Raw genomic sequence first — 27,347 nt, forward strand, 5'->3', positions numbered from 1 at the left:
GAAATTGGGCCAAAAATAACAATAATAATAATGGTTAGTTATGGTTGCTAATACTAGAAAATTAATTAATTTTAGATATTTAATAATTACTGGCAATAAAATATATATGAATTAATTTAATTTCATATTAATTATGAAATTATGTTTTAGGAATTAATAATCAATGCTCAATAACTGCATTACAAAACTTAATTCAATTATGAATATTCTAAATTATACTTAAATATTCCAAAATTGAATATTTAATTTTTATTTCTCATTATTGCCACGGTTTCTAGTTTTATAAAAAAAATTAAAAATTAAAAAAATATATGCATTGTATTTATTTTTTATTTAATTTTAATTATTAATTTGGTATTGGGCCGAGTCTAATTTGGTAAATGGGCCGTTGGGCTGGATTTGATGTTCGTGGGCTTGAAAATGAAACTGACACGTGTTTTTTCCCGACATATATTTAAAATTTAATTAAAAGCGCGTGACGCACACATTCCACATTTTTCTCCTAATAATTTAGCGTCACCATCCCTTTTAATTTGAGAAGATTCCCCATCTTATTTACCACAATGCCCTTCCACCGTCAAATAATTTCTCAATTACTAAATAATAATATCAATTTAATCAATTTTATTTTTTGGTTGTGAAATTATTTATTTAATTTCCCCAATATAATATTTTAAAATTAAATTAAATTAAATTTATTTATGTATTTAATTTTGAAAATAATGTGTGGCCGTACAACTATAGAAGCGGGTTTTAAAGTGATGGATAGTTGTTGGGCTTGGGCCCACTTCCAACTGGCCCATCAACGTCCAATTACTAAATTTTCACCTTCTTTTTTTTTTTTTTAAATAAATAATAATAATAATTTTCACATATTCAAAATCCTCTATGATTGTGGGCCCCGTACAGGTATCATGTACGTAAACGTAATTTCATGTCCCTCCATCTTTACATTTTCTTACTTTCTCACCTATTATTATTTGAGTCGAGTTGTCAATTTTACGTTCGTGGTTGTGGTCCCAAAATTCTCGGTGTACGTTGAGAATGAGAAGAGAGTGGAGAACATTTTTTTAGATAAATGTGTTAGATGAACATAACTCTTCACAATGGTATGATATTGTCCACTTTGAGTACAAGCTCTCGTGGCTCTGCTTTGGACTTCTCAAAAAACCTCATTTTTATAGTATTACTTGATTATAAACCCATGATCATTCCTTAAATTAGCGAATGTGCGACTTTTATTATCCAACAAAATGGAGTCAGTAACGAGGTTATATTTTCCGTCTCTATCCCATTTAGTATGAATATATTTTCAATACATATTAAAAAAATATAAATTAAAATAAATAATTAATTAATTTTGATTAATATTGTAGATCTTTTTAATTATTAAATATAACCGCGTAGTATTACATTTTAATTTTTTTAAAAAAAATTAATTAGTAGCAAGTATTTTGTTAAGAATTTTTTTTTTAACCATTTAAATAAAAGATAACTATTTTTTTTTAGAATAATAAACGAAAAAATTAACTAGGAAAATTCGATCCCGCAAATTTACTGCATGGAATCTTTGCCTTGATCTCCGGGAAAATAGATGGGAAATTTCGTGAAGATGGAGAAAGAAGTATGTAGTAGGATGGAATCAACCTTGGTTTATTGATCTTTTTTAACCGGTGGCAGTGGACTTGCGTTTGTGCAGCATTCATTCTTCAGTAACAAGTGAGTTAAGCCTATTCGTTCTTGCGTCACCTACGGCCAAGCGACGTGTGCTCGAGTCTCTAGCCTCGGTTCAAGAAGAAAGTTTTAGAAAACGGGAGCAGAGAGATTTTGAAAGCAAAATTTGAGAAATTGAAATTGGTGTTATATGTGGAGGTAAGCAAAAAGACAACAACAACGGCTTACTGCACATAATTATTGGGTAGGGAGAAGTTTGAAATTTTTTCAAAGTTTTGTAACGTTGACTGAGTTATATATCAATTATTTTTTTATAATATGGAGGGACGCGTGAAATATTAAATAATTTAATTTATTAATATTATAATTTAAATTAAAAAAAATTATAATTTACCTAACATGTTGGGTTATTCGTTTTAAAATTTAAATTATTATATTGAATTTTAAAAAAAGCCCAAAATTATGCAAACAATTTTGTCCCATTTAATTAGTCACATTCTGTTTGTCAAAAAACCAAAAAAGAAATTTCCCATATTCTCCCTCTCTCCTTAATTTAGAATATACTTTAAATAATAATAATAATTATTATTATTTTTTAATATTCATTTATTTTCGCTTTTACATATTTATTATGGAGTTGGTAAAAAAGGGCTTTATACTTTGTATTATAAAATTGAATATCCATCAGATCTACATTCAAATAATCATAATAAATAATTATTTTCCGAGAATTTTGCGGGAAATTTAAACTTTTTTTAAAATTAATTCAATTTATTTTTAAAATAAAATTTCAATTATCTTATTACTATAAATCCTATTTTAAATAAAAAAAAATATATTAATCATTTATTCAATTAAACTTAAATCATTAATGAAACTTTTAATTTAAATCTTACCCATTTTCTTCATTTTATTTTTTATTTTTAAATTTATTTTATATTTAACGGTTGGATTTACATTAAATAACAACTTGAAATTTTGGATATAAAGATTGACTAAACTCTACGATAACATATTACTACTAATATACTTTAATTAATTAATATTTTTTTTATAGTTTAAGTGAAGCGGAAGATCCGAGCATCTATGAGCGAAATATAAAATCTATAGGTCCACTATATATGTAGCCGGTCTGTAGACCACATGAGTTAGATGAGTGACGAATCCCAACAGTGGCTTAGGAATCGAGCTGAAGAAAACATCGAGTTGAGACACGTGTCCCTCGTCTCGTTACTTTCTACTATTGACAACGAAGAATGGTGTAAATAGAAGAGATTTGTGAGATCTCACATGGGTTGGAGAGGGATACGAAACATCCCTTTAAGAGTGTGGAAACCTCTTCCTACCAAACGCGTTTTAAAACCCGGAAGGAAAAACTTAAAAAGGATAATATTTACTAGTAGTGAGCTTGGATTGTTACGAGACTAATCTCACTACCTAGGTTTGCTCGAGTATGTTGGATACACTACTTCACTAACGTGAGATTCTTTCTTGTGTGTCCGACCATCACACCTCAACAAAATCTTTTGTATCAGCTCAAACCCATTATAAGCAGATATTGTCATCTTATGTAGAGGATCTAACCCTAATCCAACCAATGTCTCGCATCGTTCGGTGACTAACTCTAATACCATTTGTAACAGCCCAAACCCATCTGTCCGATTTGACCCATTACATGTTGTCGTCAGCCTCATGGTTTTAAAACGCGTTTGTTGGGAAGAGGTTATCGCACCTTCATAAGAAATATTTCATTCTCGTCTCCAACCAATATGAGATCTCATAATCCACCCTCTTAGTGGTCCAACGTTCTCGTTGGCATACCATCCCGTGTCTAACTCTAGTATCATTTGTAACAGTCCAAATCCACCGCTAGAAAATATTATTATATACTCGAGATCAAAATCACGGCTCGAAGAACGGTTCAGAAATGAATTTTCAATTCTTCCTTCTCTCTCTTTCTTGACTGTTTGTTTTATCAATGGAATCTCACACAGAAAGAGGCAGAGAAAAATGGGATTTAAAAACCCTTTTCCCCAATAACTGCCCACATGATTGGCTATGTAGCAGCACCGGCAGCACAGCAGCCAGCAGCAGCAGCGCAAGGGAAGCCCCACTGTGGTTGTGTGCGCGCTTTCAGCATCTCCAATTCTTAACAAACATCACAACACGACACCCATCTCTCTCTTTCTCTTATATCTTCATCTCATCCTAATCCCGAAAGCGAATACTCCGATAATGAACCTTCTTCTTCTTCTTCTTCTTCTTCTTCCTCTTCTTCTTCTTCGATTCTGCTCTGTTTTGGTGGCTTCCTCTGCTCCGTTGCCGTCTCTGCTTCCTCCATTTTCCGATTCAATGGCTGCTGCTGCTTCTTCTCCAGGTGGGTGTCGTCACAGATCTCTTTCTCTTAAATTTGATGCTTCTTCACTGAAAATTAACCAGTCATTTCATGTTTTTCAGAGATTTCCATGGGAATGTTGAATCAAAGAAGCGAAACCCACAACAGAATCCTGATTGTTCTTATTGTTTGTGCTTCATTCGGTGCAGTCTCAGTGATTTCACTCATTTTGTGGGTTTATTACAGAAGAAACTCCACGAACATCCATAAACGAAACATTCGTAGCCCAGGTCAGTCACTTCTGAGTTCTTCTCGGAATCTGCCATTTTCGTTGGATTTGAATCCTCGTTTAACACTGTTTGAATTTGGATTTGAAGATGCCGAAAACGGTTTCGTTGGATTAGCACCATTCTTGCGCAAATTCAGCTCAAACAAAATGGTGGGTCACAATAAATTCTCTGTTCCAGTCATTGATTACGCGGTTCTGGAAAAATCCACCAACATTTTCCAGGAAAGTAACATTCTGGGCGAGGGTGGGTTCGGACGGGTTTACAAGGCTCAATTAGAACAGAATCTACACGTTGCAGTGAAGAAACTTGAATGTTTGGATAAGGATTCAGAGAAAGAATTCGAGGTAATAACTTCATGATCTTCTTCTTGTTCTTCATCATAACAAAACTAAACTCCATTGACACGAAATTTGCAGATTGAAGTGGAGATATTGAGCAAAACCCATCACTCGAATATCATCCAGCTTCTGGGTTACACGATTCATGAAGAATCAAGGCTTCTTGTATACGAATTAATGGAGAATGGGTCACTTGAAACACTGTTACATGGTAAGAACACTGAATCAAAGGCGATGAATTACTGTTCTTGTGGGTTTATTGTTAATTGGGTATGAATGTTCATAGGGCCTTCGCATGGAGAGGGATTAACATGGCATATGCGCATGAAGATTGCTCTGGATTCAGCGAGGTGAGTTGGTTTAGACAACGTCTGGGGTTGAAGAAGTTTGTGTGTGTTCTTGACATTTGAAAACTGTTGACCAGAGGGTTAGAATATCTGCATGAACACTGCAAGCCTGCAATAATACATAGAGATCTGAAATCATCCAATATTCTTTTGGATGCGAACTTCAATGCTAAGGTAAAATAATGGCTATCATTTAACGCTTGGAAGAGTCCAATCCATAGCTTTTTTTTTTTTTTATATTGAGAATGAATCAGAAACAGGCAGTCTGCTAGGCCCTCAATTATTTGTTCTTGTTCTTGTTTGTTTTGTGGATTCAGCTTTCTGATTTTGGGTTGTCTGTGATTGTTGGAGCACAAAACAAGAACGAGATCAAGCTTTCTGGGACAATGGGCTATGTTGCTCCCGAGTATCTTTTAGACGGTATGTCTAATTTGAATCTTCTTCCTTGATGCTCGGAATTTAATTGATGTTAGGTTTAAAAGTTTGTATCGACTTGAACAGAGCTGACTTAAACATAGCTTAACTGAAGCTTATATATCATCAACCAAAAGGTCTTCTTCCTAGATGCTCGGAAGATGAGTTTTCTTTTACTTGTACAGGCAAATTGACAGATAAGAGCGATGTGTATGCGTTTGGTGTTGTGCTTTTGGAGCTACTTTTAGGGAAAAGGCCTGTTGAGAAACTGGCACCAACTCAATGTCAATCCATTGTCACATGGGTAGTTCTTCTCCTGAAACCAATCCTCTAATACTCTCAATGTCATTCAATATGTTTCTCAAATTGGAATTTTGTTTTGCAGGCTATGCCTCATCTCACTGATAGATCAAAGCTGCCTGAAATCGTTGACCCGGTGATCAAGAACACAATGGATCCGAAACACTTATTTCAGGTTCGTAAATCAAGCTTTTCATACTGGGTACTACTCGGTCAGACATCAATAGTTTTGAGTTGAAAGTAGAATCAATTTGAGAATTTATGGTGTACCTGGGTTGGTATAGGTGGCTGCTGTTGCCGTGCTGTGCGTACAACCTGAACCGAGCTATCGTCCTCTAATAACAGACGTTTTGCACTCTCTTATTCCTCTTGTTCCTGTTGAGCTTGGAGGGACACTCAGATCATCAACACAACAACAACAAGCATCTGTGGCTGAAGATTAGCTAGGAAGAAGAAGTGAGAAAGAGAATCATTTCATGATATACTACAGCACTGGTTTCAGGGTTCTTCAATGCACAAATGTATGATTTTTCCAATCATATTTGTTCTTATTTCTGCAAATATGGTTGCCTGCCCATGGTGCTTGGTTCAAATTCTTGTGAAGAATGGTGGAATGTTATGCTACATAATTTTTTTATCCTCCACAGAACAATAAAAAGATGCATAATTTTGGGGCAAAAAGGTGCAATTTTAGAACTCTTTTGTACATATGGTCATCGGGCTACACTCATAAGATGCTATGCTACATTAAAGAAATCGAAAGCCAAAAAAAGGCAATAAGATTTTGCTTCTATATCTTGCATCTAAAGCATAGTAGCAGTAGCAGTTTTTCCCTAGTAAGGTCTCTCCCTTAAATGAAAACCTAGAATCTTGGGTTAGTAAAGGGAAGAGGAAGAGTTTTATGCCTCTAGTTTCTATCACTCTACTCTAATCCCTACTGAATAAGAACTCTTTCACTTTTTTGTTCATCTCGGTCATTTGGTAATTATCAAAGTACGAAATACCAAAACACATGGAAGTTAAAGAACTCTAGAAAGCCAGTCACAACCTTATAACAGAGTGGAGATGTGAGATCCCACGTCGGTTGGGAATGAGAACAAAACATCATTTAATCTAACCATGTTCCATGAGGCTGATCAAATACATGGAAGTTAAAGAACTCTAGAAAGCCAATCATAACCTTATCGGTTGGGAAGGAGAACAAAGCACCATTTATAAGGGTGTGGAAACCTTTCTCAAGCAGACGTAGTTTAAAAGCCTTGAAGGAAAGCCTGAAAGGAAAAGCTCAAAGAAGACAATATCTACTAGCAGTACGCTTAGGCTATTACAAGAGATATTTAGTAACAGCCTAAGTGCATTATGGTCTAAAGTTAATGATCAGCCACCAAAAAATTCAAATATGCAAATAGCAAATTTACCGATAGTTGGAAGTACTATGAAATATTAAGTTTCAAACTTGATCACAAACGAAGAGTTCCAACTATCACTGAGCCACCTTATTACAAAATGTAGATCAATGTCTCAGCTAGACTTAGATTACGATAAGAAGTCATATTCGATCACTCGAGAATATAAGACTGGAAAGCAAAACTTTGAGAATATTATTTTTAAATTGTATATCCTATTTGATATCCAATTTACCGCACGTTGTGGAACGAATCGATGATGGCGTCTGCGAGATATTCACATTTAGCTAATGATAGTCCAGCCAACGAAATCCGTCCATCCTTCGTCATGTATACATGCCACTTGTCTGTCATATGATCACTCTGCTTGAACATAAAGAATGCAAAGCAACATGTTATGAAAACCCAAAGCACAAATCAGATAGAACAATACGCTAGGACAGTCAGTTTCAAAAGGATATGTTAAAAAGTATATTGATGTTAAATTGGAAAGTATCGTATGTTGTGTGAACAGTAGAGAAAATTCATTAGTCTATAAGACAATAATCACCTGAACTTTGCTTAAGCCTGTGAATGAGAACATGCCAATCTGCTTGAGTATAAAGGACCAATCTTTCCCACTTTTATCTTTTGCGCTGAGACTATCATAGAGCTTCTGTCTAACATTCTTTATTCTTCCAGCCATCATTTCCATTTCTGCTTTCCACTCGTTAAACAGTGCTGGATCTCCAACAATATTCGCAACAATTCTAGCCCCATGAACTGGAGGATTTGAGTACATTGGTCGAGCAAGCCTCTTTAGCTGGCTCTTTACTCTAAAAATATAAAGGTATCCATTAAATATTTATAGCAATAAAACAGAATGGACAACTTCCCCACAATACAGACTTCAACGAGAAGAACAATCAACTTCCTACATTAATCATCATGAAAAGTATAGATGATTAACCAAAGTGAACTAATAAAATATAGTTTCATTTAACTATAAAAATTATGCAAGCGATGCATCTCATATCCAATATCTTTTCTGAACCAGCAGGAGAACATTGAAGTGCCTATTTCAATTTATTTTTTGTAATAATACAAATATTAAATATAAGCCAGGGTCTTACAAACATCTTTTATTTAGGTTTTTATACATTTTCCAGAGAACAAGGAATGATAACAGACGTAAGAAATCATGGAAAGGACAATGCATAAAATTTTGCTCACTGAACCTTGTTGCTGCATCTGATGATGAGCAGACCACGTTGATAGCCCCAATCCTTTCAGCGTAAAGACCAAGATTTTTACTATATGATTGAGCAACCAGAAGCTCCAAACCACGAGCAGCAAACAGCCTAACAGATGCTGCATCTGCATCAAGGCTTCCACTAGCAAATCCCTAGAACTCGAGAGGAAAAATCTTATTTAGGGTAACCTTTTTTAAGTACTGCAATTATGGAGCTCTAAAATGAGCAAGCGCACAGAACTAACTGCATATAGGTGCGCCTAACTCCAAGTTGAAACAAAATGTTATGGTAGATGTTTTCTGTTCAAAGAGTCAATACACTACCTGATATGCAACATCGAAAAATGGAATGTGGCTCTTTTCCTGAATGACATCAGCAATTTTTTCCCACTGCTCAGGTGTTGGATCAATGCCAGTTGGGTTGTGAGCACAACCATGAAGCAACACAAAAGATCCTTCAGGTGCCGCCTGGAAGATGTATGTGGAAAGACAATGTATAGAGGAAGAAAATCGTTAAAAAGAAAAGAGCAAAAAACTTGAGAACTAGCCTCAAGACAAATATCACAAGGAGAAAATGATACGGTCAGGCAATAACCTTAATATCAGATATCATCCCATCAAAATCCAAACCAACTGTTTTAGGATCGTAATATCGGTACTCAGACCATGGAACTCTCGCATCATTGAAAATATTTTTATGATTCCCTGCAACGAAAATTTCCTGGCCATGAAAATTTAGTTTGCCAAGAAACAAACCAAACAAGAAGTGAAGTAAACATATCAATACAAACCCCAAGTTGGAGAAGATATCAGGACTTTTGCACCAGGAAAGTATCGTTCAATAAGAGCTGCAGCAATTCTAAGAGAACCAGTCCCTGACAGACCTTGAATAGTTGCAACCTAGCATATATGGTATAAATAAAACAAAATGGGATCACACTTACAGCATTACAACCTCACTGATTCTTTCTTTAAGCAATAATCCATTGATATAGAAAGAAAATGGACTTTGAAGCTAAAGTTTCACATACACGCTGCTGCTTGATCACTGCGTTATCAGCTCCAAATAACAATTCTGCAGTGGCCTTATTGAATGCAGCCAGACCTTCAATTGGGAGATACTACACATAGGAAATAAGTTATATACAGAATCCTTGAAGCTGATAAGAATTCCCAATAATATATTCATATGCAGTACCATCAACATACCTCTTTGTTATCTCCTCTCTCAAGCATTAGTTTCTCTACCTGTTTAATTAAAGAAGCAAAGTTCAATATAATAAAGGTTTAAGGCCAACCTCCATTGAAAATCATGATTGAATAAAAATACAAAGATTTCATTAATAAAACCCAATTGCAGAGTCGGAAAAGGAAGATTTTGACCTTCTTCACAACATCAAGCACATAAGGATGTAGCTCTTCTGTGCGGTATGCACCAACTCCCAAGTTGAGTTTGTTTCCATGCGTATCTGCTTTGAAAGCCTCAGAAACTCCAAGAATTGGATCAGGAGGAGCCATCGTTATCCCCTCAAAACGAGAAGCGTTAACCGAAGCAACCATTGATATCCTGCTCAAGGACTGAAAAAAAAAAACAGTACTGCATCAATCCTCCTTTCGCTTCCCTGACTCTACACTATCATTTTCTAAAAAATTTCGCTGAAAACTACACTTCAGTAACTCCAACTAGATAAGCAATAAAATTTAGAAAATGTGCATGAATCATGATAGCGGTTGCACAGACATCCTTCAAAAGTAAGCCAGCATGCAAAAAAATACACATATAAACACTCGATCTAATGAACGAATAACATTTCAAGATCAACAACCAACCAAACAAACAATTCTTTAAAATAAATAAGAAAAATATTGAGAACGAACAAACAACTACCCCGATCAGCAACTGATTGAAGAGAAGTTAACTAATCAATTCCGATACAGAAGGAGAGAGAAATGACAAAGCATACCTTCGCCTTCGCGAAGGGATTGTTTTTCTCTCGATCGATATTTAGACAGTTACTTCCAAGGTTCAACTTCGCCAGCTAAAAGAGCAGAACGCACAATTAGACATCATTAGCAATAAACTACTACATCCATTCCAGTAATCAAAACAAAAAAGAGATGAAAACCAGAAGACAATATCGTAAGAACAAAAGCGATAGCTAACGGAGGATATAGAAAACCTTCATGTTCTCAAGCGAGGAAAGTGAAGCTGAAGGCGAGGCGTAAGCGAGAGGAAGGAAAGAGGACGCCATCTAAATCCACGCAAGAAGCTCAGCAATGAAGCAAACAGAAACGAATTGATACAACAGCAAATCAATGAATTGAATACAGAGCTTAATGGAAATTGGATCAGCGACAATGGAGTTCACAAGGAGAGCTAGGTGGAGCGAATGAATGAGGAGAGAAGGCGATGGGTTCGAGGGGCAATTGTGAGGGACTTCACTGCAAACGCCGGGCGTTGGTTGGATCTGTTCCCAGGGGCTGAATGGTAATTATGGTAGCTTGAGAAGGATAAAATGGGCAATTGAGTTTATGGATTGGATTCGTGTCTTAAAATGATGCCACGTGTACGCTACTTCTCAACTCGTTTATAATAAATGGTAATTTTTTTTATGTGAAATTAAACCTAATTCAATCATTTAGCCGCATTTTTTAAATTAAAACTTTAATATTTTAATATTTAAGCTTCACTGTCTAGAATGACATAAGCCCAAATTTTTGTCTTATATTTTAATACATTTCTTAATGTTCAAAATTATTGATTTTTTTTTTTTCTAAATTAAATAGTTTATACTATTAAAATTCACGATATTATATATTTAGATGACATATTTAGTATACTTCTATTTCTAGGAAAGAATATAATGTATATAAATACTTCTAATAAATAAGATAAATATGCATATAAATTATCTATAATTTCACATAATTTCATTATATATATAAAATAAATATACATAAATGTTTATTTCTAACATTTTTTTTCAAATAAAAAAATGAATATTACTATAATATAAGTATGCAAGAATATAATATTTTTAAATTGACATGAATTAAAGGTCAGATATTAAAGTAAAAAAGGAGCTTTTTTTTTTATTTTAAATAAAAGTCAAATACAAAAAGTCAAAATTGATAACGTACTTACAACTTGCCTTGAAATTTATATTTATTAATCCTGAATTGCCACAAAGGGTAAACTTGGAACAATACCCACAAAAATAATGAATTCATTTTTTTTTTTAGGAAGAAATTTAATCTTAATATTTATAAATGATAGCCTAGAGAGGTAATTAGCATATATATATATATATATATATAGAAAAGAATATCATATTTTGACGTTAAAGCATAATTATAATGAGACAGCCCCTAACATATCATAACAAATAAAAATATATTAAGATTCCAAAATTGGAATTACCAATATCTAAAATAAACCCTACTAATAAATTTAACATGCTCATATATATATATACATATATAGTTGAGATAGTTGATGAAATTCCCCTCCTACCCTTGTAATGTACAGAAATTACACAAATGCCTTCAACAAAAGATTGCATCACTTTCAACTCGAATAATCTAAACATATTAAAATTTAATAATAGACGAGAAATCAAACTTCTCTACCGCAATTAAAGATAAAAATATGAAAGACTATAAGCAATTAAGATTTAAATATTAACTTTATGGATATTATTGTAAGTAAGATATTTAATTGTTTAAACTAATAATTAAATTGTTTTTGCAAATAAACCACTTTTGTATTTTTATTAGTTTACGACCTGTGACAAATTCTGATAATTCTTAAGAAAAAACAAGAAACTAGCGAAGGGTACTGTGACTCGAGAAACAATCATCTTGATAGGGATGTTTGACAGACCATGGGGAACTGCCCATGAGTTCATCAGTACAGACTTGCTTGAAACAAGGATCGATTTGTAAACAATTCCCTATGAAAGTCACGAACATCATAGGCAAACAATTGTCAAATTGAATGTTCTCCCAAATAAACTTTAAATGTGATTCTTGAATTCTTAGCCAAATTTCAAAAACCAAACATAAAAATGATCAAACAAGACTTACATGGTTATCAAAGAACTTTAAATTATCACCAGAAGTTAAACCAGCATATCATATAGAAAAAGATTTAGAAACTAAAACCATACTTCGAACAAAAATGCCATCAGTGACGTAGATGATAGATTTGTTCAAATATGTACAATAAAACACCCAGCCAATTAATATATGAATCAAGAAACAGTACGTAAATGGAAAGCCTGGTGTGGATACCAAACTCCTCCCGTTCATATGAATACTTGAACGATCAAGACATAACTGAAACTCCCACCGGTGTTAGAAGAAAAGGCACTAAACTGAAATAGGATAGTAATAAACGAAACGAACACGATAGTAACATATGAACTGAAACTACTCCAGATATATATTTAAAATAGAAGTAAGGCTAAATAGTACTACTTGTGTTTCTCTTCCACAAGTTCTTAATTGAGAGACAAAAATTCAAACATCTAGCTCTATATTCTTCGTCATCACCGCATCTAATGCTTAAATAGGTTTCAAAACAATTGCGAAGGATTGAAGAGCAAATCACAATCAAAACACCTCAAAATCCGAGCTTAGTACGTCGCCAGTGCCTTCGCTTCGCATTGTACCTAAACAAGAAGCCAAAATGCAGCGTTTGATTTTAAATCGAAAAGTATTGAAATGATAACATGGAAGAAACCAGAACGGAAGAGTAAATACCTGATGGTATTGTCGGTCCTAAGGCGGATCCAGTGAGGAATAGGCCTGTTCTGTCTCATCTTCTTCGCCAACTTCTTCTTGATTCTGAAGGTCTTGTGAGACGGCTGCGCATGATTAAGAAAACTTACATCACAAAGCCTCCCAAAACAAAAATCAATTGAAAGTACAATGCAAAACAAATCGAGAAATAAAATGCAGAAACGAAATCATTCCAATGAAGAAATAGTTACCATCTTCGAGATTCGGGAACCGGCTGCGAGGGCTTCGGACAGCGACCAACGAGCAAAAACCCTAATTTCAGAGAGAGGGAAAAAGAGGAGATGCGCCTTTTATATGAACCGCCAAAACCATGCTGCCCGGAAATTAACGGGAAGTCTCGGTCCAACCCGGACAATATAATGGGCCGATCCATAAAACATATTCATTGGGCTCATATACCCAAAAGGCCCATTTCAAAAATTTAAAGTTTTTCTTTTTTTTTTAAATAAAGTTAGGAACAGACCGTGAAAGAGTGGTTAAATAAATAGGTTTTATGGTTGGAAGGATCGTGACGGACAAATGAGAAAGAGACACGTCAGTATATGTGGCGTCAGTCAAATACCCATAATCAACGGGATTGATGGATAATAACCAGCCATGGGCGTCACGGTCACGGATCACCATGATGGACAACCGGATTGGAGCAGGTACGAAATTGGGCCCAAGTTTGGTAGTTAGATAGCCGGGCCCATAATCCCGATGCCGCCACGTGGCACTAATACACATTTAATATATATATATATAAACTTCTCAAATTTGTCATTCTTTTGTACTTTTAATTCCCGAAAATTATAAATATCAATATAAAATTAATTAAAATAATTTATTTCTTCCAACATTATAATTAAACCATAACAATTTAACGTTAATTAAAATTTATTACATACTAATTTAAGCTATTATTTTAAAAGTAGCTTTAGTAAAATTAAAATAAAGGGAGAATATATATATATATTTTTTTTTCCCTTCTTTCCGATAAAAGAGGCATAAAATTGGTCTCTTTCAGGAGAATTCACGTTAGATCACAGTCAGTTGAAGAGAAGAAAGAAACAGTTTTTTATAAGTGATATGAATCCAAAACTTTTTGCTTTTGAACATAAATACAAAATCATGGTAGAATGCAAAATCCTTTTGTCTTTGAAATTCATTATATTAGTCTTGAGCAAGTTAATTTTGAAGTAAGTTGTATTGGGTGCAATCATCAAAAATTTGCATCGATCCCAGAATGATCCCTAGCTTCACAAAATCTAGCATTTTGGACGCTTATCAACAAGCCTAAAAGTAAGAGTCGAGAACGACAATATCGACTAGTGGTGGGCTTAGAGAAGCCAGAAAAAGTCAGAAGCACAAATAAGACAATATTTGCTAGTGATCGGCTTGAACTATTACAATTCGGCCTTGTATTATTCGTCTCGATCCATGCTTAGATATCTAGTCATGATATTGAGGTTGTCAAAGTACTTAAACCACCGTTCCTTAACCCTTCTCCCCCACACTCCCTGCTCGCACTTGGGGAGCTCGCACAGCTCAAGAACGGTATCAATGGCGAGGCCTCAACAGCGGTATCGAGGCGTTCGTCGACGGCATTGGGGGTCTTGGGTTTCCGAAATTCGACACCCTTTATTGTAAGTCACAAGCTAATAATTTCAGTTTTGTTTTCAATTTCTTATGTGCTCTGCTCTGCTGCTCTGTTCTTCGCAGGAAGACCAGAATTTGGCTGGGCACTTTCGAAACGGCCGAAGATGCAGCCAGAGCCTACGACGGAGCCGCCCGGCTCATGTGCGGCCCTAGAGCAAGAACCAATTTCCCCTTCAATGCAAACGATTCCAATTCTTTTAAACTCTTCTCTGCAAATTTGACCGCCAAGCTTCACCGGTGCTACATGGCGTCTCTGCATTTGACGAACCCATCGCCGCAAGTGACGACAGAGAACGAAAGGGTGGCGGCGGCGGTGAAAAAGGGTCAGACGGAGATGGCCGCCCATCAGCCGTTTGAGGCACTGGAAGAGGATGATATTGAACAGATGATTGAGGAATTGATTCATTATGGGTCTGTTGAGCTCTGTTCTGTGATGCCGCCGCCGTCTCAGGCGTTTTGATATTTTATTAAAATTTTATAAAAAACCCATTTTGATCCAACTTTGGGGATTAGAGAATTATTGTTATTTGTATAATCCAATCATTTTAATCGACTCCTACTACCCTTCTTCACACTAATTCAATAATTTGCGTGGATCGTGTTCCCCAATAAAGAAACGGGTAGACGGGTCTCTATCTGTGATATCCCACATCGGTTGGCAGGAGAACGAAACACCCTTTGTGGAAACTCATAATTTGCGTGGATCGTGTTCCCCAGTAAAGAGACGGGTAGACGGGTCTCTATCTGTGATATCCCACATCGGTTGGCAGGAGAACGAAACACCCTTTGTGAAAACTCGTTTTAAAAACCTTGAGGGGAAACCCAAAAGAGTGAGCTCAAATAGGACAGCTAGTGGTGGGCTTGGGGCGTTACAGTGTCATATATAGATATGGAGGTGAGGTGAAAATTGGATAGGAAAGGGACGGAAGAATATACTGTTTGAGATTTTGCTGCTTTGTTTAAACGAGAATTTGCTGCTTTGTTCGAGATGGGTCTTTACGTATATTTTATGGGGTCATTTAGTTTTAGCTAGTCGTGACAAAAAAAATCATCGATTTTACTCGATAGACTGAGAATACCCAACTTATCAGACAACTCGAAGCCGAGGGAAAAATACGAAGATTTTGAGTGTGTGAGTGTATGGTTCTTATAAAGGAATAAAAGGAAGAAAGTGAGTCAACATAATGATGCCACATACAATCATGAATCTCATGCACTCAAATATAACAATCATATCCACTCATTTATTTTTACCATTGCTTTTCGAATTTGCACGATATTAGCTATTTATAATTAGCATATTACACTTGTTCGAGAGAGTGTGTGCAATGTGAGTCGAGATCGGTCTAGGTCATATGGATTGGTCTTATCAATCTTGAATGTGGGTCTAGGTCACATTAAGGGTGTACATTCAACTCAACAACTTGACAATCCAGACCAATCCAACCCGAACTATAAGGGTTGGGTTGGATAAGCATTCGAGTAGGGTTGGGTTCATTTTTCTGAACCTGAACTGAATCGGTTCGGTTTTGGGTTCGTGAGAAAAACCTTCGATTTGACTCGAGTCAAATAAAAATAAATAAAATATGTATTAATGGGTTTGCGGTTGTGGTATTAACGTCAATTTCTTTTAATATTCTAAGATTGGATCCGAATAATTATAAATTTACCCAACCCGAAAATAGAGGGTTGGGTTGTGAAAAGTTTCGGGTTGGGTTAGGTTACCAATCCAACCAAACCCGAACTTTTGGTCTGGGTCAAAAAAATCTCACAACCTGACCCAACCAGGACCATGTACACCCCTAAGTCACATCAGGCTTGGTTAGCCAGTTCTCAATGAAAGCGTTGGGTCATCACGTTGACTCGTCTTGAATGGGCTGGCCTCGTATTCTCGACATACTCTCAACTTGATTTTTCTTAGAACAAAGAAATTTTAAATTGTTCTTTTAATAATTAATTTAATTTAAATATCTACCTATACCTAAATCCGACCACTTCCACTCATGAATTTGTAATTGATGGGCCAATAACTTGGGCCGTTTCAAATTCATGGGCCGGCCCAATTGTTTGCTGGCCTTTTTATCTCAGCCCAATATTTAATTTTTATTTTGGATTAATTAATTAATTTCTTGTATGATAAAGGGTTAGGCCGAGGATGTGAAAAGGGTTGGTAGTTAGGTACCCAACTGGCACTAACAAAATAATAATAATAATAATAATAATAATAAAGTAAATAAAAAGTTATTTAATTATGACGTAGATGTTAAAAAAAAAAAAATAATAAAAATAAAAGTAATAGGGTTTTATAAACTTGTCCTCCAAGTGTAAGGAATCAAAGCACATGGGGGGTGTGGGGGCAACCAAACCTTGTCCTTAAGTTTCACTTCTATACAGCTCGTATGCACCATTTGGTCGATAAAACGGCCCCATCACCTTTTTCTCACCTATTAATCGATAGTAAACGTCAGCTACTGTTAAATTATGCTCATTTTGACGACTTGTTCTTTACAAAATACAAGACTGAGATCATGTCAACTCGAACATGCATAGTTTAATGGTAGTCTTGAAGGGAAAATAAGATTCGGGCTACCTTGTTGATCGAATATCTCAAAGCAAGAACACGTGTTTGAGATTCGAATTACTTCACAAACACATAGAATTGCAAATTTTGACTATAAGAAAGTACAAATGTTCTTTTATTAAGTGTATTTTTTTTAGTCAATTTTACAAAAATAATATACGTGACTTTATATAATATGAAAACAAAACCCTCCAGAGTCATAATTTATAATCATAATTAAAAGTAAATAAAAATTCTTAAAACTTAAAATATATTAATGAAATACCATAAATCTAGATTTTAATCATTTATCACAAATTTGTAACCATCCCATAATAAATGGAGCTTCACTACTTCAAGCACAATTTGTTTCTCTGATGTTTCAGGTTGGTTGGGAAAAAGAACAAACCACCATTTACGAAGGTGTGAAAATCTTCCCCTAGCAGACGTGTTTTAAAGCCTTGAGGGAAAGCCCAAAGAGGACAATATTTGTTAGCGGTGGATCTGGGCTGTTACAAATGGTATCAGAGCCAGACACTAGACGATGTGTCAGCCTTCTCGCTGTTCCTGAAGGGGGTAGGCATGAGGTGTGGTGCCAATAAGGACGTTGACCCCAAGGGGGGGTGGATTTGGGGGCGGTCCCACATCTATTAGAGGAAGGAAAGGGTGTCAGTGAGCACACACGGGCACCATTTATAAGGGTGTGGAAACCTTCCCCTAGTAGAGGCGTTTTAAAGCCTTGAGGGGAAGCTTGAAAGGGAAAGCTCAAAGATGACAATGTTGCTAGCAGTGGATCTAGGCTGTTACAAATGATATCAAAGCCAGACAATGGACGATCTGCCAGCCTTCTTGCTGTTCCCCAAAGGGGGTTAGACACGAGGCGGGGTGCTAGTAAGGACGCTGGCCCCAAAGTGGGAGTGGATTTGGGGGCGGTCCCACATCGATTAGAGGAAGTAAAGAGTGCCAGCGAGGACACTGGACACCATTTATAAGGCTTCCACAAGCAGACGTGTTTTTAAAGCCTTGAGGCGAAGCCCGAAAGGGAAAACTCAAAGAGGACAATATCTACTAGCGGTGGATCTGGACGGGCAAAGCCCAAAGATAACAATATCTACTATCGGTGGATCTAGGCCGTTACAACTTCATTGTTCAGATATTGTCCTCTTTAAGATTTTCCTTTTCAGACTTTCTCTCTGAGTTTTAAAAACGTGTCCGCCAGAAAAAGATTTGCACTTCCTTATAAATGGTGATTCGTTCTCCTGCCTGACCGATGTGAGATCGGGAAAATGAGGTGGAGGACAAAATTGGTTGTAAGATATGGGATGGAATACAAGAAGACATACAAAATCAAAGATGTTTGAAGTGTTGACATCCAAACCCAAACACACACAGCTTTTAATCAAACCTCTTTTTCCTCGAAATTTCCTACTCAGAATTTACCCTTAATTTTCACATTCCCTTTTTTTTTTTTTTTTTTACTTAAATTAAAGACTCAGTTGACTTAGAGTTAGTCAACCAAATACCAAATTTAGTATAAATTTTAATTTCCATAAAATTATATACGTCGAAATTACAAAAGACGGCGGCGGCGCCAAAAAAAAAACCAAACCAAACCAAGCCAATACCTCGACGTCGGCCGTCAACCGCAAAGACCGGTCCACTTTTTCTTCCAACACGGTTTCCTTACAATTTCCCGTCTGAATTCTAAATTTTAATATTTTTCCGTTTGACTTTCAATTAATTCTCGGCCGGACGGTGCCCCGACCCGGGACCCATTTTTTGCACCGTCAAAGCCGTATTCCCTAATTTCTTTTTATCTTTTTTCTTTTAAAAATAATAAAATATTTAGACGAAAATAAATCCCCAAATATAAATCCATTTCCTCTTTAGTCCTTTCCGCTCAATTCTCCCAATGTCTCCTTCCTCCCCTTACGCCGCCTGTTTCCGCCCCTCCCCTCCTTCCCCGCCGCCGCTACCTCCGCCAATGTCCGCCCAGTCCAACCTCACCACCGCCCTCTACCAAACCCCCACCGCCGCCTTCTCTCTCACCTGGTCCCGCTCCCACCTCGCCCGCACCCTCCACCTTACCTCCGACCGCCAACATTCCTTCCTCCTCCGTCTCAACCCCTTCTCCTTCTGGAAGAAATCCGGCTCCAAACACCTCTCCGGCGACCCATCTCTCAAAATCTTCTGGGATTTCTCCCGGGCTCGTTTCGGGTCGGGTCCGGAGCCGAGATCCGGATTCTTCCTTGCCCTCGTCGTCGACAACCAAATGACCCTTCTAGTCGGCGATTTGGTGAAGGAGGCGTACGGAAGAACCAAAGCTTTGAAAATCAAAAAGCCCCAATCGCTTGTGCTGAAACGAGAACAAGTTATTGCCCATAAAATTTACTCGACCAAAGCGAAAATCGGCGGTAAAATCCGTAATATTCAGATCGATTGCGGCTACAACGACGACACCCGCCTCTGTTTCGGCGTCGACGATGTTAAGGTTCTGGAAATCAAGCACCTGAAATGGAAGTTTCGTGGGAATGAAAAGATCGACGTCGACGGCGTTCCGGTGCAGATCTCGTGGGATGTTTATAATTGGGTGTTCGGCGATGAGAAGGATCAGTCCCACGCGATTTTCATGTTCAGATTCGACGGAGAAGATGATGAACAGGAAGAACAGAGGTTGGATACGGCGTCGTTTAAGAAGAGTGAAACAGAGCTCTGGTCGACGAGAATGAGCTCGTCGTCGTCGTCGCTGTCGATGTCGTCGGTGGGTTCCTCCGCCGGAAGCTCCTCTGTTCTTGACTGGACCACCGTGGAGGAATCGGAGCTCAGCGGCGGCCCTTCGGCGTTTTCTCTGCTGATTTACGCTTGGAAAAAGTGAAGAACATCAAATTGGTAATATCAAATTTATTTCAAACATTATATTTCATTCATTGGACGCATAGATCTAACAAAATCGCTCATTCTTTTTTCTCTCTTTTTTTTTTTTTTTCTTTTTTGGGGAAATATGAATTATTGTACTATACAAATATCCAGAATTATTTTTATTTTTTTTATTTTATAATTGAAATTGTTTTTCATATGAAATTGTCAGATTTATTATTATTTTTTTTAATTATTAAAAATAACAATAAAATTAAGGGAAATAATGGAAGATTGAAAGTATTGGGATTCTGTCTCTATGAGGTGTTAGAGACACGTGGAAGCATTGGAATGGTTTTATTTGATTGGATTCTCGTGATGTGGCAGTGGCGGATCTAGACCGTCAATGTGTTGACCACGTGGTTGACTGTGATTTGATGGAAGGAATTATTTCTTTTTTTTTTTTTTTTTTTTTTGGTGCTACCAATGGAGAGGAGCTGTTAGTTCACGTGGCAGAGGTGAGGTTTGACTGTTTGACCAAGTCTATTTTCTTAAACTTAAAACACTTCATTAAATTAAAAAAAACTTTTAAAAACAGATGTAAGCTTATGTCAGCCGTTGTTGTTACTCTCTTGCTTTCATATATAACTTCTCTTTCGAAAATTTCTCTACCCTCATTTCCTAAAACCTTCTTCTTAAACCGAAGCTAGAGGCTCGAGCATATGTCGCTTGGCCATAGGCGACGTAAAAATGAATTGGCTTAGCTTACTTGTCGTTGGAAAGTAAGTACCGCATAATTGCAAGTCCGCTGCCATCAATAGTGCGATTGTGACAAGTGGTATTTTTGAAACACTTCCGAAGGTATTTTTGAAACAAAATATTAACGATTTCCATTCAAAGTAAACCTAAAAAATATGAGCTATTATTAAAAATTTTGAAAGTTTAAGGATATTTTTATTAATTTAGTCTATTTCAGAAGTGATGTCAAATTCACTCGTGGGTTACATATAGTATCTAAAGAAAAACAAGATTTGAACCATTTACTCTCGGTTCACGATTAGATTTTTCCTTTTCTTTTTTTTCTTAAAACGAAATTTCACAACTAGATTTGTTAGAGGTAGGATCTCGAGCACTAGCAAGCAACGTACCAAGCTCGATATCAATTGAGATGGGGTATGGATGGCCCATTTTCTTTGATTTTCGCTAACATGTTTGTTACAATATTGACAACCAAACGTACACAAGTCTATCTCAACTCAACTCGAAGCTTAGATCGAGACGAATAGTGTTTTAGGAAAGGGAAAATTTTGAAAATGGGTCCTTCAATTTCGTCAATTTTTTATGACTGACCATTGAAATATAAAAAGTTGAGCTCAATTATTGCTTCAACAAGCCCGCTCCATTGTTATCCTTTTGGCCCATTGCAACCAACTCCAAGACATTATCTTATTATTATTTTGTTTCTTTTTTCTCAAACTCCACTTCATACATGTTCACAATGGCCCAGAGTCCTAACTGGCACACCGCTCGATATCTAGCTCTAATATCATTTGTAATACTAGAATTTCACTACTAACGGATATTGTCCTTTTTTGGCTTTACCTTCCGTGCTTCCTCTCAAGGTGTTAGGAATCACGGACCTCCACAACGGTATGATATTGTCCACTTTGAGCATCCCCAAAAGGCCTCAATACCAATGAGGTGTTAGGAATCACGGACCTCCACAACGGTATGATATTGTCCACTTTGAGCATCCCCAAAAGGCCTCAATACCAATGGAGTTAGTATTCCTCGTAGCCCCATGATCATTCCCTAGATTAGCCGATGTGGGACTTTCATTATCCAACACCTCCCCTTAATCGAGGCTCGACTCCTTTGGAGTCTTAGTCATTTTTTACGGCCTTCGAGGAGGCTTGGCTCCTTTTCTTTTGGAGTTCTATGTTCGATATTTGAGGATTTACCAATTTATTGGCAAGACTAAGTTTAGGGCATGGCTCTAATACCATGTTAAGAATCACGGACCTCCACAACGCGGTATGATATTGTCCACTTTGAGCGCAAGCTCTCGTGGCAATTGAACAACTTTATTCACAAGAAAGAAAGAAGAAAAGATCATTATAAGGTGATAATGACTAGGAAGCAAACTGTTGTAAAAACCCCAAAAGGGATAAAACTACATCGATTCCAAACATTTTCATAACCAATAAAACAATCGGCAAAGACTTATATAAGATATATACCTATTTTTTAGCATGAAATTTTGAAAATTGTAGAAGATATGGGAATCCAAACACATGTATGCACTAAAGCTTCAACAGGAAGGTGGAGGAGGTTGAAGATAGCAAAAGAGAAGATGAAGGTGGAGGAGAGTGAGTTTGTTTACTTGTTCTAACTCTGGAATTGGAAGCTTTTGAATTCAATGGAGGGGTTGCAGCTGCAGAATTTGAACCAGATGGGTATCTACTCGATTGGCTTCTTAGTTTCTTCTTCTCTGGTTTCATTTGACCGACCTTCATTTCATTCAATCCCACTGGCAGAACACAGTTGCACAGAAAACCTATCCCACAGATATCAGGTTCAAACAATCAGTTCTTGTGGATATTCGTCTAATCCTACTGTACTTGGTAGCTAATATATGAAGGTTATTAATAAAATACTAGTTGATTTTTCACAGAGAACCATCAAAATCATGAATATATGGAGTTTCTTAATAAAATTTTAGTTGATTTTTCACAGAGAACCATCAAAATCACGAATATGTGTAGTTTCTTAATGAAATTCTAGTTGATTTTTCACAGAGAACCATCAAAATCACGAATATATGAAGTTTCTCAATAAAATTCTAGTTCATTTTTCACAGAGAACCATCAAAATCATGAATATATGAAGTTTCTTAATAAATTTCTAGTTGATTTCTCACAGAGAACCATCAAAATCATGAATATATGAAGTTTGTTACCTAGTCGGGCGAGACGATTGACCCATCTGGGGATTGGTTTTCCTGTCAATCTGAGACAAACATCGTTGCAGAAATGGTTACAGTTCCTCATGATGAGATGATAAGTGTTTCCAGAGTACTCTTCCGCCAGTTTCTCCATGAACGATCGAATCTCTCTGGGACTGAGATTCGTTCTCCCTATCAAAATTGATTTTCTGTATGTGAATCCTGGACACTGTTTTGGCTCTACTTCGAAGATTCCTGTAGTCGAATGCTCGTGTGCTCCAAACGCATATTCAACTCCATGAACTGCATCCAAATTTCAATCTAAATCACCATATATCTCCAAAACCACTAGCACAGATAGAAGAAAAATATAGAATCGATTCACATGCTCCACTTTCTAAAAGTTGTGAAGTGTTTCCGATTATTTGCAATTTGTCGAACAAATTTGTTAGAATGAAGGAATCGGAGAGAATTAGTTAGATACTCATCTCCACTTCCTCTGATATATCATGCAACGAAACCGATAGATTGTCGAAGTTGCGAGAAAAATCAGTACCAAAAACAGATTCTCAAGACCTATATCAGACTAAATGTTCATCAATTACGAAATCAGTAAATCATTTACCGAAAACGCGTAAGATTCAACCAACTCCGTCCTCAATAGTAACGGAGCGACGAAAATCCAACTCTCCACTTTGCGCGTCACTTTCTCAGGAAACAAACAGACCAGAAGACGAGAAAAAAGCGGAAAGCAAAAAAGGACAGAAACATTGCTGACCTTGTACGCCGGAATGGTAGACACCAAGGCCGAACCAATATGCATATCCATTGATCGGCGTTAAATCATAAACATTAAGATAAACCGGCACAGCACCAGTCTTTTTCTTGCTCGACACTGTCACGATCCTACACAACATTTTCCGCAACCTCTTCCACTTCGTCAAGAAACTACTTCCGACGCTCCACAGATACAGCGACGGCGACGACGAGGAACCGCCGCAACAGCTGCCGAGATGGAGAATCTAAGAGGAATTTGCAGAGCAACAGAATAGAACAACGGGATTCAAAATTAGTTTCGATTGGGAATCGTAATGGAGATGCAACAGGAAATCGCTTTCAGTTTTAGAGCAGAGGATTCTTCTGACTCCGCGTGCCTTTTTTTTTTTTTTTTCAGTTTCACTGTTCTCCACTTTAATAATGGCTTCTGTAATTATGTTTGGGAACACTATCATTATTATTATTATTATTATTATTTTCTAAATAATATATTTTCAATGATTTTATATTAATGGAAAATAAACTATATATATATATATATATATTATATTAATGGAAAAGTGAATTTATACTAAAAAAACAAAAGGAAAAGAGTAATTAAAAATTATATATCATGAATGACAACTTGTGACCCACCGAACAATTTTTTTTTTTAATAATTGTTATATTTATTTTAAATTTAAAAAATTAAAAAGTGCTTCATAATTGTTTTTAATAATAAAATATTTTATATTTATGGTATGATACTGTCCCGTTTGAGTATAAGTTCTAGTGGGTCTGCTTTGGCCTTCCCAACCGGCCTCATTTTGTGATGTCTTATATTGGTTGGGGAGGAGAACAAATCACCCTTTATAAAGGTTTGGAAACCTTTTCCTAGCAGACACGTTTTAAAGCCTTGAGGGGAAGCCCGAAAAAGAAAGCCTAAAGAGAACAATATCTGTTAGCGGTGGATCTGGGCTGTTACAAATGGTATTAGAGCCAGTCACCGGATGATGTGTCGGCCTTCTCGTTCTTCCCCGAAGAGGGGTAGGCACGAGACGATGTGCCAGTAAGGCCGATGGTCCCACATCAACTGGATAAAGGAATGAGTGCCAGCGAGTACGCTAGGCCCCGAAGAGGGGTGGATTGTGATGTCCCACATTTGTTGGGGAGGAGAACAAATCACCATTTATAAGACTGTGGAAACCTTCCCCTGGCAGGCGCATTTTAAAAGCCTTGAGGGGAAGCTCGAAAATAAAAGCACAAAGAGGACAATATCTGTTAACGGTGGATCTGGGTCCGCCTTCTCTCTCTTCCCCAAAGAGGGGCAGACACGAGGCGATGTGCCAGTAAGGACGGTGGTCCCACATCGATTGGATAAAGGAACGAGTACCAGCGAGGACGCTAGCCCCTAGACACGAGGCGATGTGCCAGCGAGGACGCTAGGCCCCGAAGAGGGGTAGATTATGATGTCCCACATTGGTTGGGGACCCTTTATAAGCGTGTGGAAACCTTCCCCTAGCAGACGCGTTTTAAAACCTTGGGGGGAAGCCTGAAAAGGAAAACCTAAATAGGACAATATCTGTTAGCGGTGGATCTGGGCCCGTTACAATATTCTTTGATTATAAACTCATGATCACTCTAAATTAGCAGACGCAGGACGTTCATCATCCAACATAAATCTATCCTTAATATATGTGTTTTAAAATCAGTGATACATAACAAGTCAAAATGGGCAATACTTGTATTTTTCTTTTTATTTTATTTTATAGAAACTAAAATAAATTCGATAATATCGATATTTGTAATGAAATTAATTATTAATTTTTTTAAAGCCTCGTACTAAAAAAAAAATATTTAAAAGGGCACGGCTGGAATTTGTCATGGAGTGGAAGCTCACTGGACCACGTGGATGTGGGCCCCGGTTTCTGTTATCCAATTACAATTCTTTAACCTAAAATTTGGGGAAAAATATTATTATTATTATTTTCTAAATAATATGTTTTCAATTAATTATATAAAATATTTTAGATAAAATTGAAAATAATATATAGTTCATAATTATATATATATATATATATATAAATTAATTATCACATGTCAATGTGTGAGTAGGTCATAAGAATTAAAGGCATTAATTCTAATTGGACCAAATACAATATGGTCCATGCAAAAAACATTATTGAAATGTCATTTTCTTAACAATTTAATCCGATGAATTTCTCAAACTAAATACATCTCAACATGACACTTGATAGTTCCGACATTCTCCCACGACAGGGTGTGGAAACGTCTCTCTAATGCTCACGTTTTAAGACCACGAGGGAAACCCCGAAGAGAAAAAACCCAAAAATGACAATATCTATTAGCGGTGGACTTGGACTGTTACGCGTGCATCCCAAGAAAATTCCTAAGAGATCATTCAATATGGAATTGTTACAAGTAAAACACGGAAAAAATGAAGGTACCCCTTGTTAGTATAAGCAGTAAATTTCAATTATTTTAAGCATTTTTCAATCATTTTATCCTCACGATCTCTCTAATTCAAATGTGGTATCGGTTCATTCATGTATCATTCTTATACTCGAGTGACACAATTTATCTCTCATTTGATGTTATTTTGATTTGGGTCAATGGTTTTTTACCTTACAACGATCATATTCTTAGCACAGAAAGCTTTAAATTCCAATACGATAGCCGATAAACCTATAGAATAACCCGAACATTCTAAAGATCAAGAACAATAGCTATAAAACCGATCTTAAAATACGTTGATTTTATAGCGATTTATTATCAATTTTAGTTTTTAAATTTTTTATTTTTAAAATTTGGATAATAATAATAATAATAATAATAGAAGAGGAAATTAAAAGATATGGTTGAGATTTGAGATTTGACCGTTACCAATTTTTGGGCATTTGGATTTGACTTTTTTCTTCAATTCTGAATCTGACTTATGGATGAGACACATTTCATAATTTCAAAATTTGCCTTATTTCATAATTAATAATATTAATTTAATATAATTTATTTACGTTCAAGTAACTCGTCTTATTTCAATGTAACCCGTCATAAAAGATTTAACCCGAGCCTTGGTGGGTGCTCTCCAAAATATCCCAACGGCTAAGCCATTATAAGATTTATGTTAGATCAGTAAACGTTAAGGTTTAAACAGTATACATACCTGAATTTTCTCTTTCTGTTTATATAAGTTTGGTCTGTGTTCTTGAGTTATTCTTATTAGACCAGACTAACCGATTTAACTAAATGAGGAGCCAACCTCGAGTACGTGTTCCCAGGACTCTAGACCAATTCGAGCTCGGTCAACAAGCTCCCGATGGCTGAACATTTGGACCAGACTTCTTTATAACTCTATCTGTTCTGGAAATGATATGTATTACAGTATAAAATATTTTATGAAACTACCAATTTGAACATATCTCAGTAAGGGTAGA

At 36.3% G+C, this 27,347-nt stretch overlaps 6 protein-coding genes across 6 annotated transcripts; 3 read left to right on the forward strand and 3 right to left on the reverse strand.

The window, feature by feature from the left end:
- Nucleotides 1–3,649: 3,649 nt before the first annotated feature.
- LOC111454436 (probable receptor-like protein kinase At1g80640) lies at nucleotides 3,650–6,624 on the forward strand. Its single transcript, XM_023095920.1, has 10 exons — nucleotides 3,650–4,051; nucleotides 4,132–4,299; nucleotides 4,387–4,643; nucleotides 4,716–4,848; nucleotides 4,924–4,987; nucleotides 5,062–5,158; nucleotides 5,302–5,404; nucleotides 5,584–5,702; nucleotides 5,784–5,873; nucleotides 5,983–6,624. Exons 1-10 carry the CDS (start codon nucleotides 3,910–3,912, stop codon nucleotides 6,139–6,141), a joined length of 1,332 nt encoding a protein of 443 aa, XP_022951688.1. The 5' UTR covers nucleotides 3,650–3,909; the 3' UTR covers nucleotides 6,142–6,624.
- Nucleotides 6,625–7,090: 466 nt separating this feature from the next.
- Nucleotides 7,091–10,782, reverse strand: LOC111454435 (aspartate aminotransferase, chloroplastic-like). Its single transcript, XM_023095919.1, has 11 exons — nucleotides 10,516–10,782; nucleotides 10,300–10,374; nucleotides 9,719–9,913; nucleotides 9,545–9,583; nucleotides 9,367–9,456; nucleotides 9,127–9,235; nucleotides 8,931–9,040; nucleotides 8,660–8,803; nucleotides 8,322–8,488; nucleotides 7,655–7,919; nucleotides 7,091–7,467 (listed from the first exon to the last, which is right to left on the reverse strand). Exons 1-11 carry the CDS (start codon nucleotides 10,585–10,587, stop codon nucleotides 7,336–7,338), a joined length of 1,398 nt encoding a protein of 465 aa, XP_022951687.1. The 5' UTR covers nucleotides 10,588–10,782; the 3' UTR covers nucleotides 7,091–7,335.
- A 1,967-nt stretch (nucleotides 10,783–12,749) lies between these two features.
- On the reverse strand, nucleotides 12,750–13,415 carry LOC111454445 (60S ribosomal protein L39). Its single transcript, XM_023095929.1, has 3 exons — nucleotides 13,330–13,415; nucleotides 13,100–13,203; nucleotides 12,750–13,008 (listed from the first exon to the last, which is right to left on the reverse strand). The coding sequence occupies exons 1-3, from the start codon at nucleotides 13,330–13,332 to the stop codon at nucleotides 12,960–12,962; spliced, it is 156 nt and encodes a 51-aa protein (XP_022951697.1). The 5' UTR covers nucleotides 13,333–13,415; the 3' UTR covers nucleotides 12,750–12,959.
- A 1,222-nt stretch (nucleotides 13,416–14,637) lies between these two features.
- On the forward strand, nucleotides 14,638–15,271 carry LOC111454444 (ethylene-responsive transcription factor ERF003-like). The gene is made up of 2 exons (XM_023095928.1): nucleotides 14,638–14,763; nucleotides 14,840–15,271. The coding sequence occupies exons 1-2, from the start codon at nucleotides 14,681–14,683 to the stop codon at nucleotides 15,234–15,236; spliced, it is 480 nt and encodes a 159-aa protein (XP_022951696.1). The 5' UTR covers nucleotides 14,638–14,680; the 3' UTR covers nucleotides 15,237–15,271.
- A 3,947-nt stretch (nucleotides 15,272–19,218) lies between these two features.
- On the forward strand, nucleotides 19,219–20,410 carry LOC111454437. Its single transcript, XM_023095921.1, has one exon. It carries the CDS (start codon nucleotides 19,249–19,251, stop codon nucleotides 20,209–20,211), a length of 963 nt encoding a protein of 320 aa, XP_022951689.1. The 5' UTR covers nucleotides 19,219–19,248; the 3' UTR covers nucleotides 20,212–20,410.
- Nucleotides 20,411–22,321: 1,911 nt separating this feature from the next.
- LOC111454442 (deSI-like protein At4g17486) lies at nucleotides 22,322–24,311 on the reverse strand. The gene is made up of 4 exons (XM_023095926.1): nucleotides 24,177–24,311; nucleotides 23,915–24,128; nucleotides 23,152–23,439; nucleotides 22,322–22,749 (listed from the first exon to the last, which is right to left on the reverse strand). The coding sequence occupies exons 2-4, from the start codon at nucleotides 24,051–24,053 to the stop codon at nucleotides 22,496–22,498; spliced, it is 681 nt and encodes a 226-aa protein (XP_022951694.1). The 5' UTR covers nucleotides 24,054–24,128; nucleotides 24,177–24,311; the 3' UTR covers nucleotides 22,322–22,495.
- Between the last annotated feature and the right edge of the window lie 3,036 nt (nucleotides 24,312–27,347).

Source organism: Cucurbita moschata, unplaced genomic scaffold, assembly GCF_002738365.1.
Source record: "Cucurbita moschata cultivar Rifu unplaced genomic scaffold, Cmos_1.0 Cmo_Scf00016, whole genome shotgun sequence".
Classification (NCBI taxonomy): domain Eukaryota; kingdom Viridiplantae; phylum Streptophyta; class Magnoliopsida; order Cucurbitales; family Cucurbitaceae; genus Cucurbita; species Cucurbita moschata.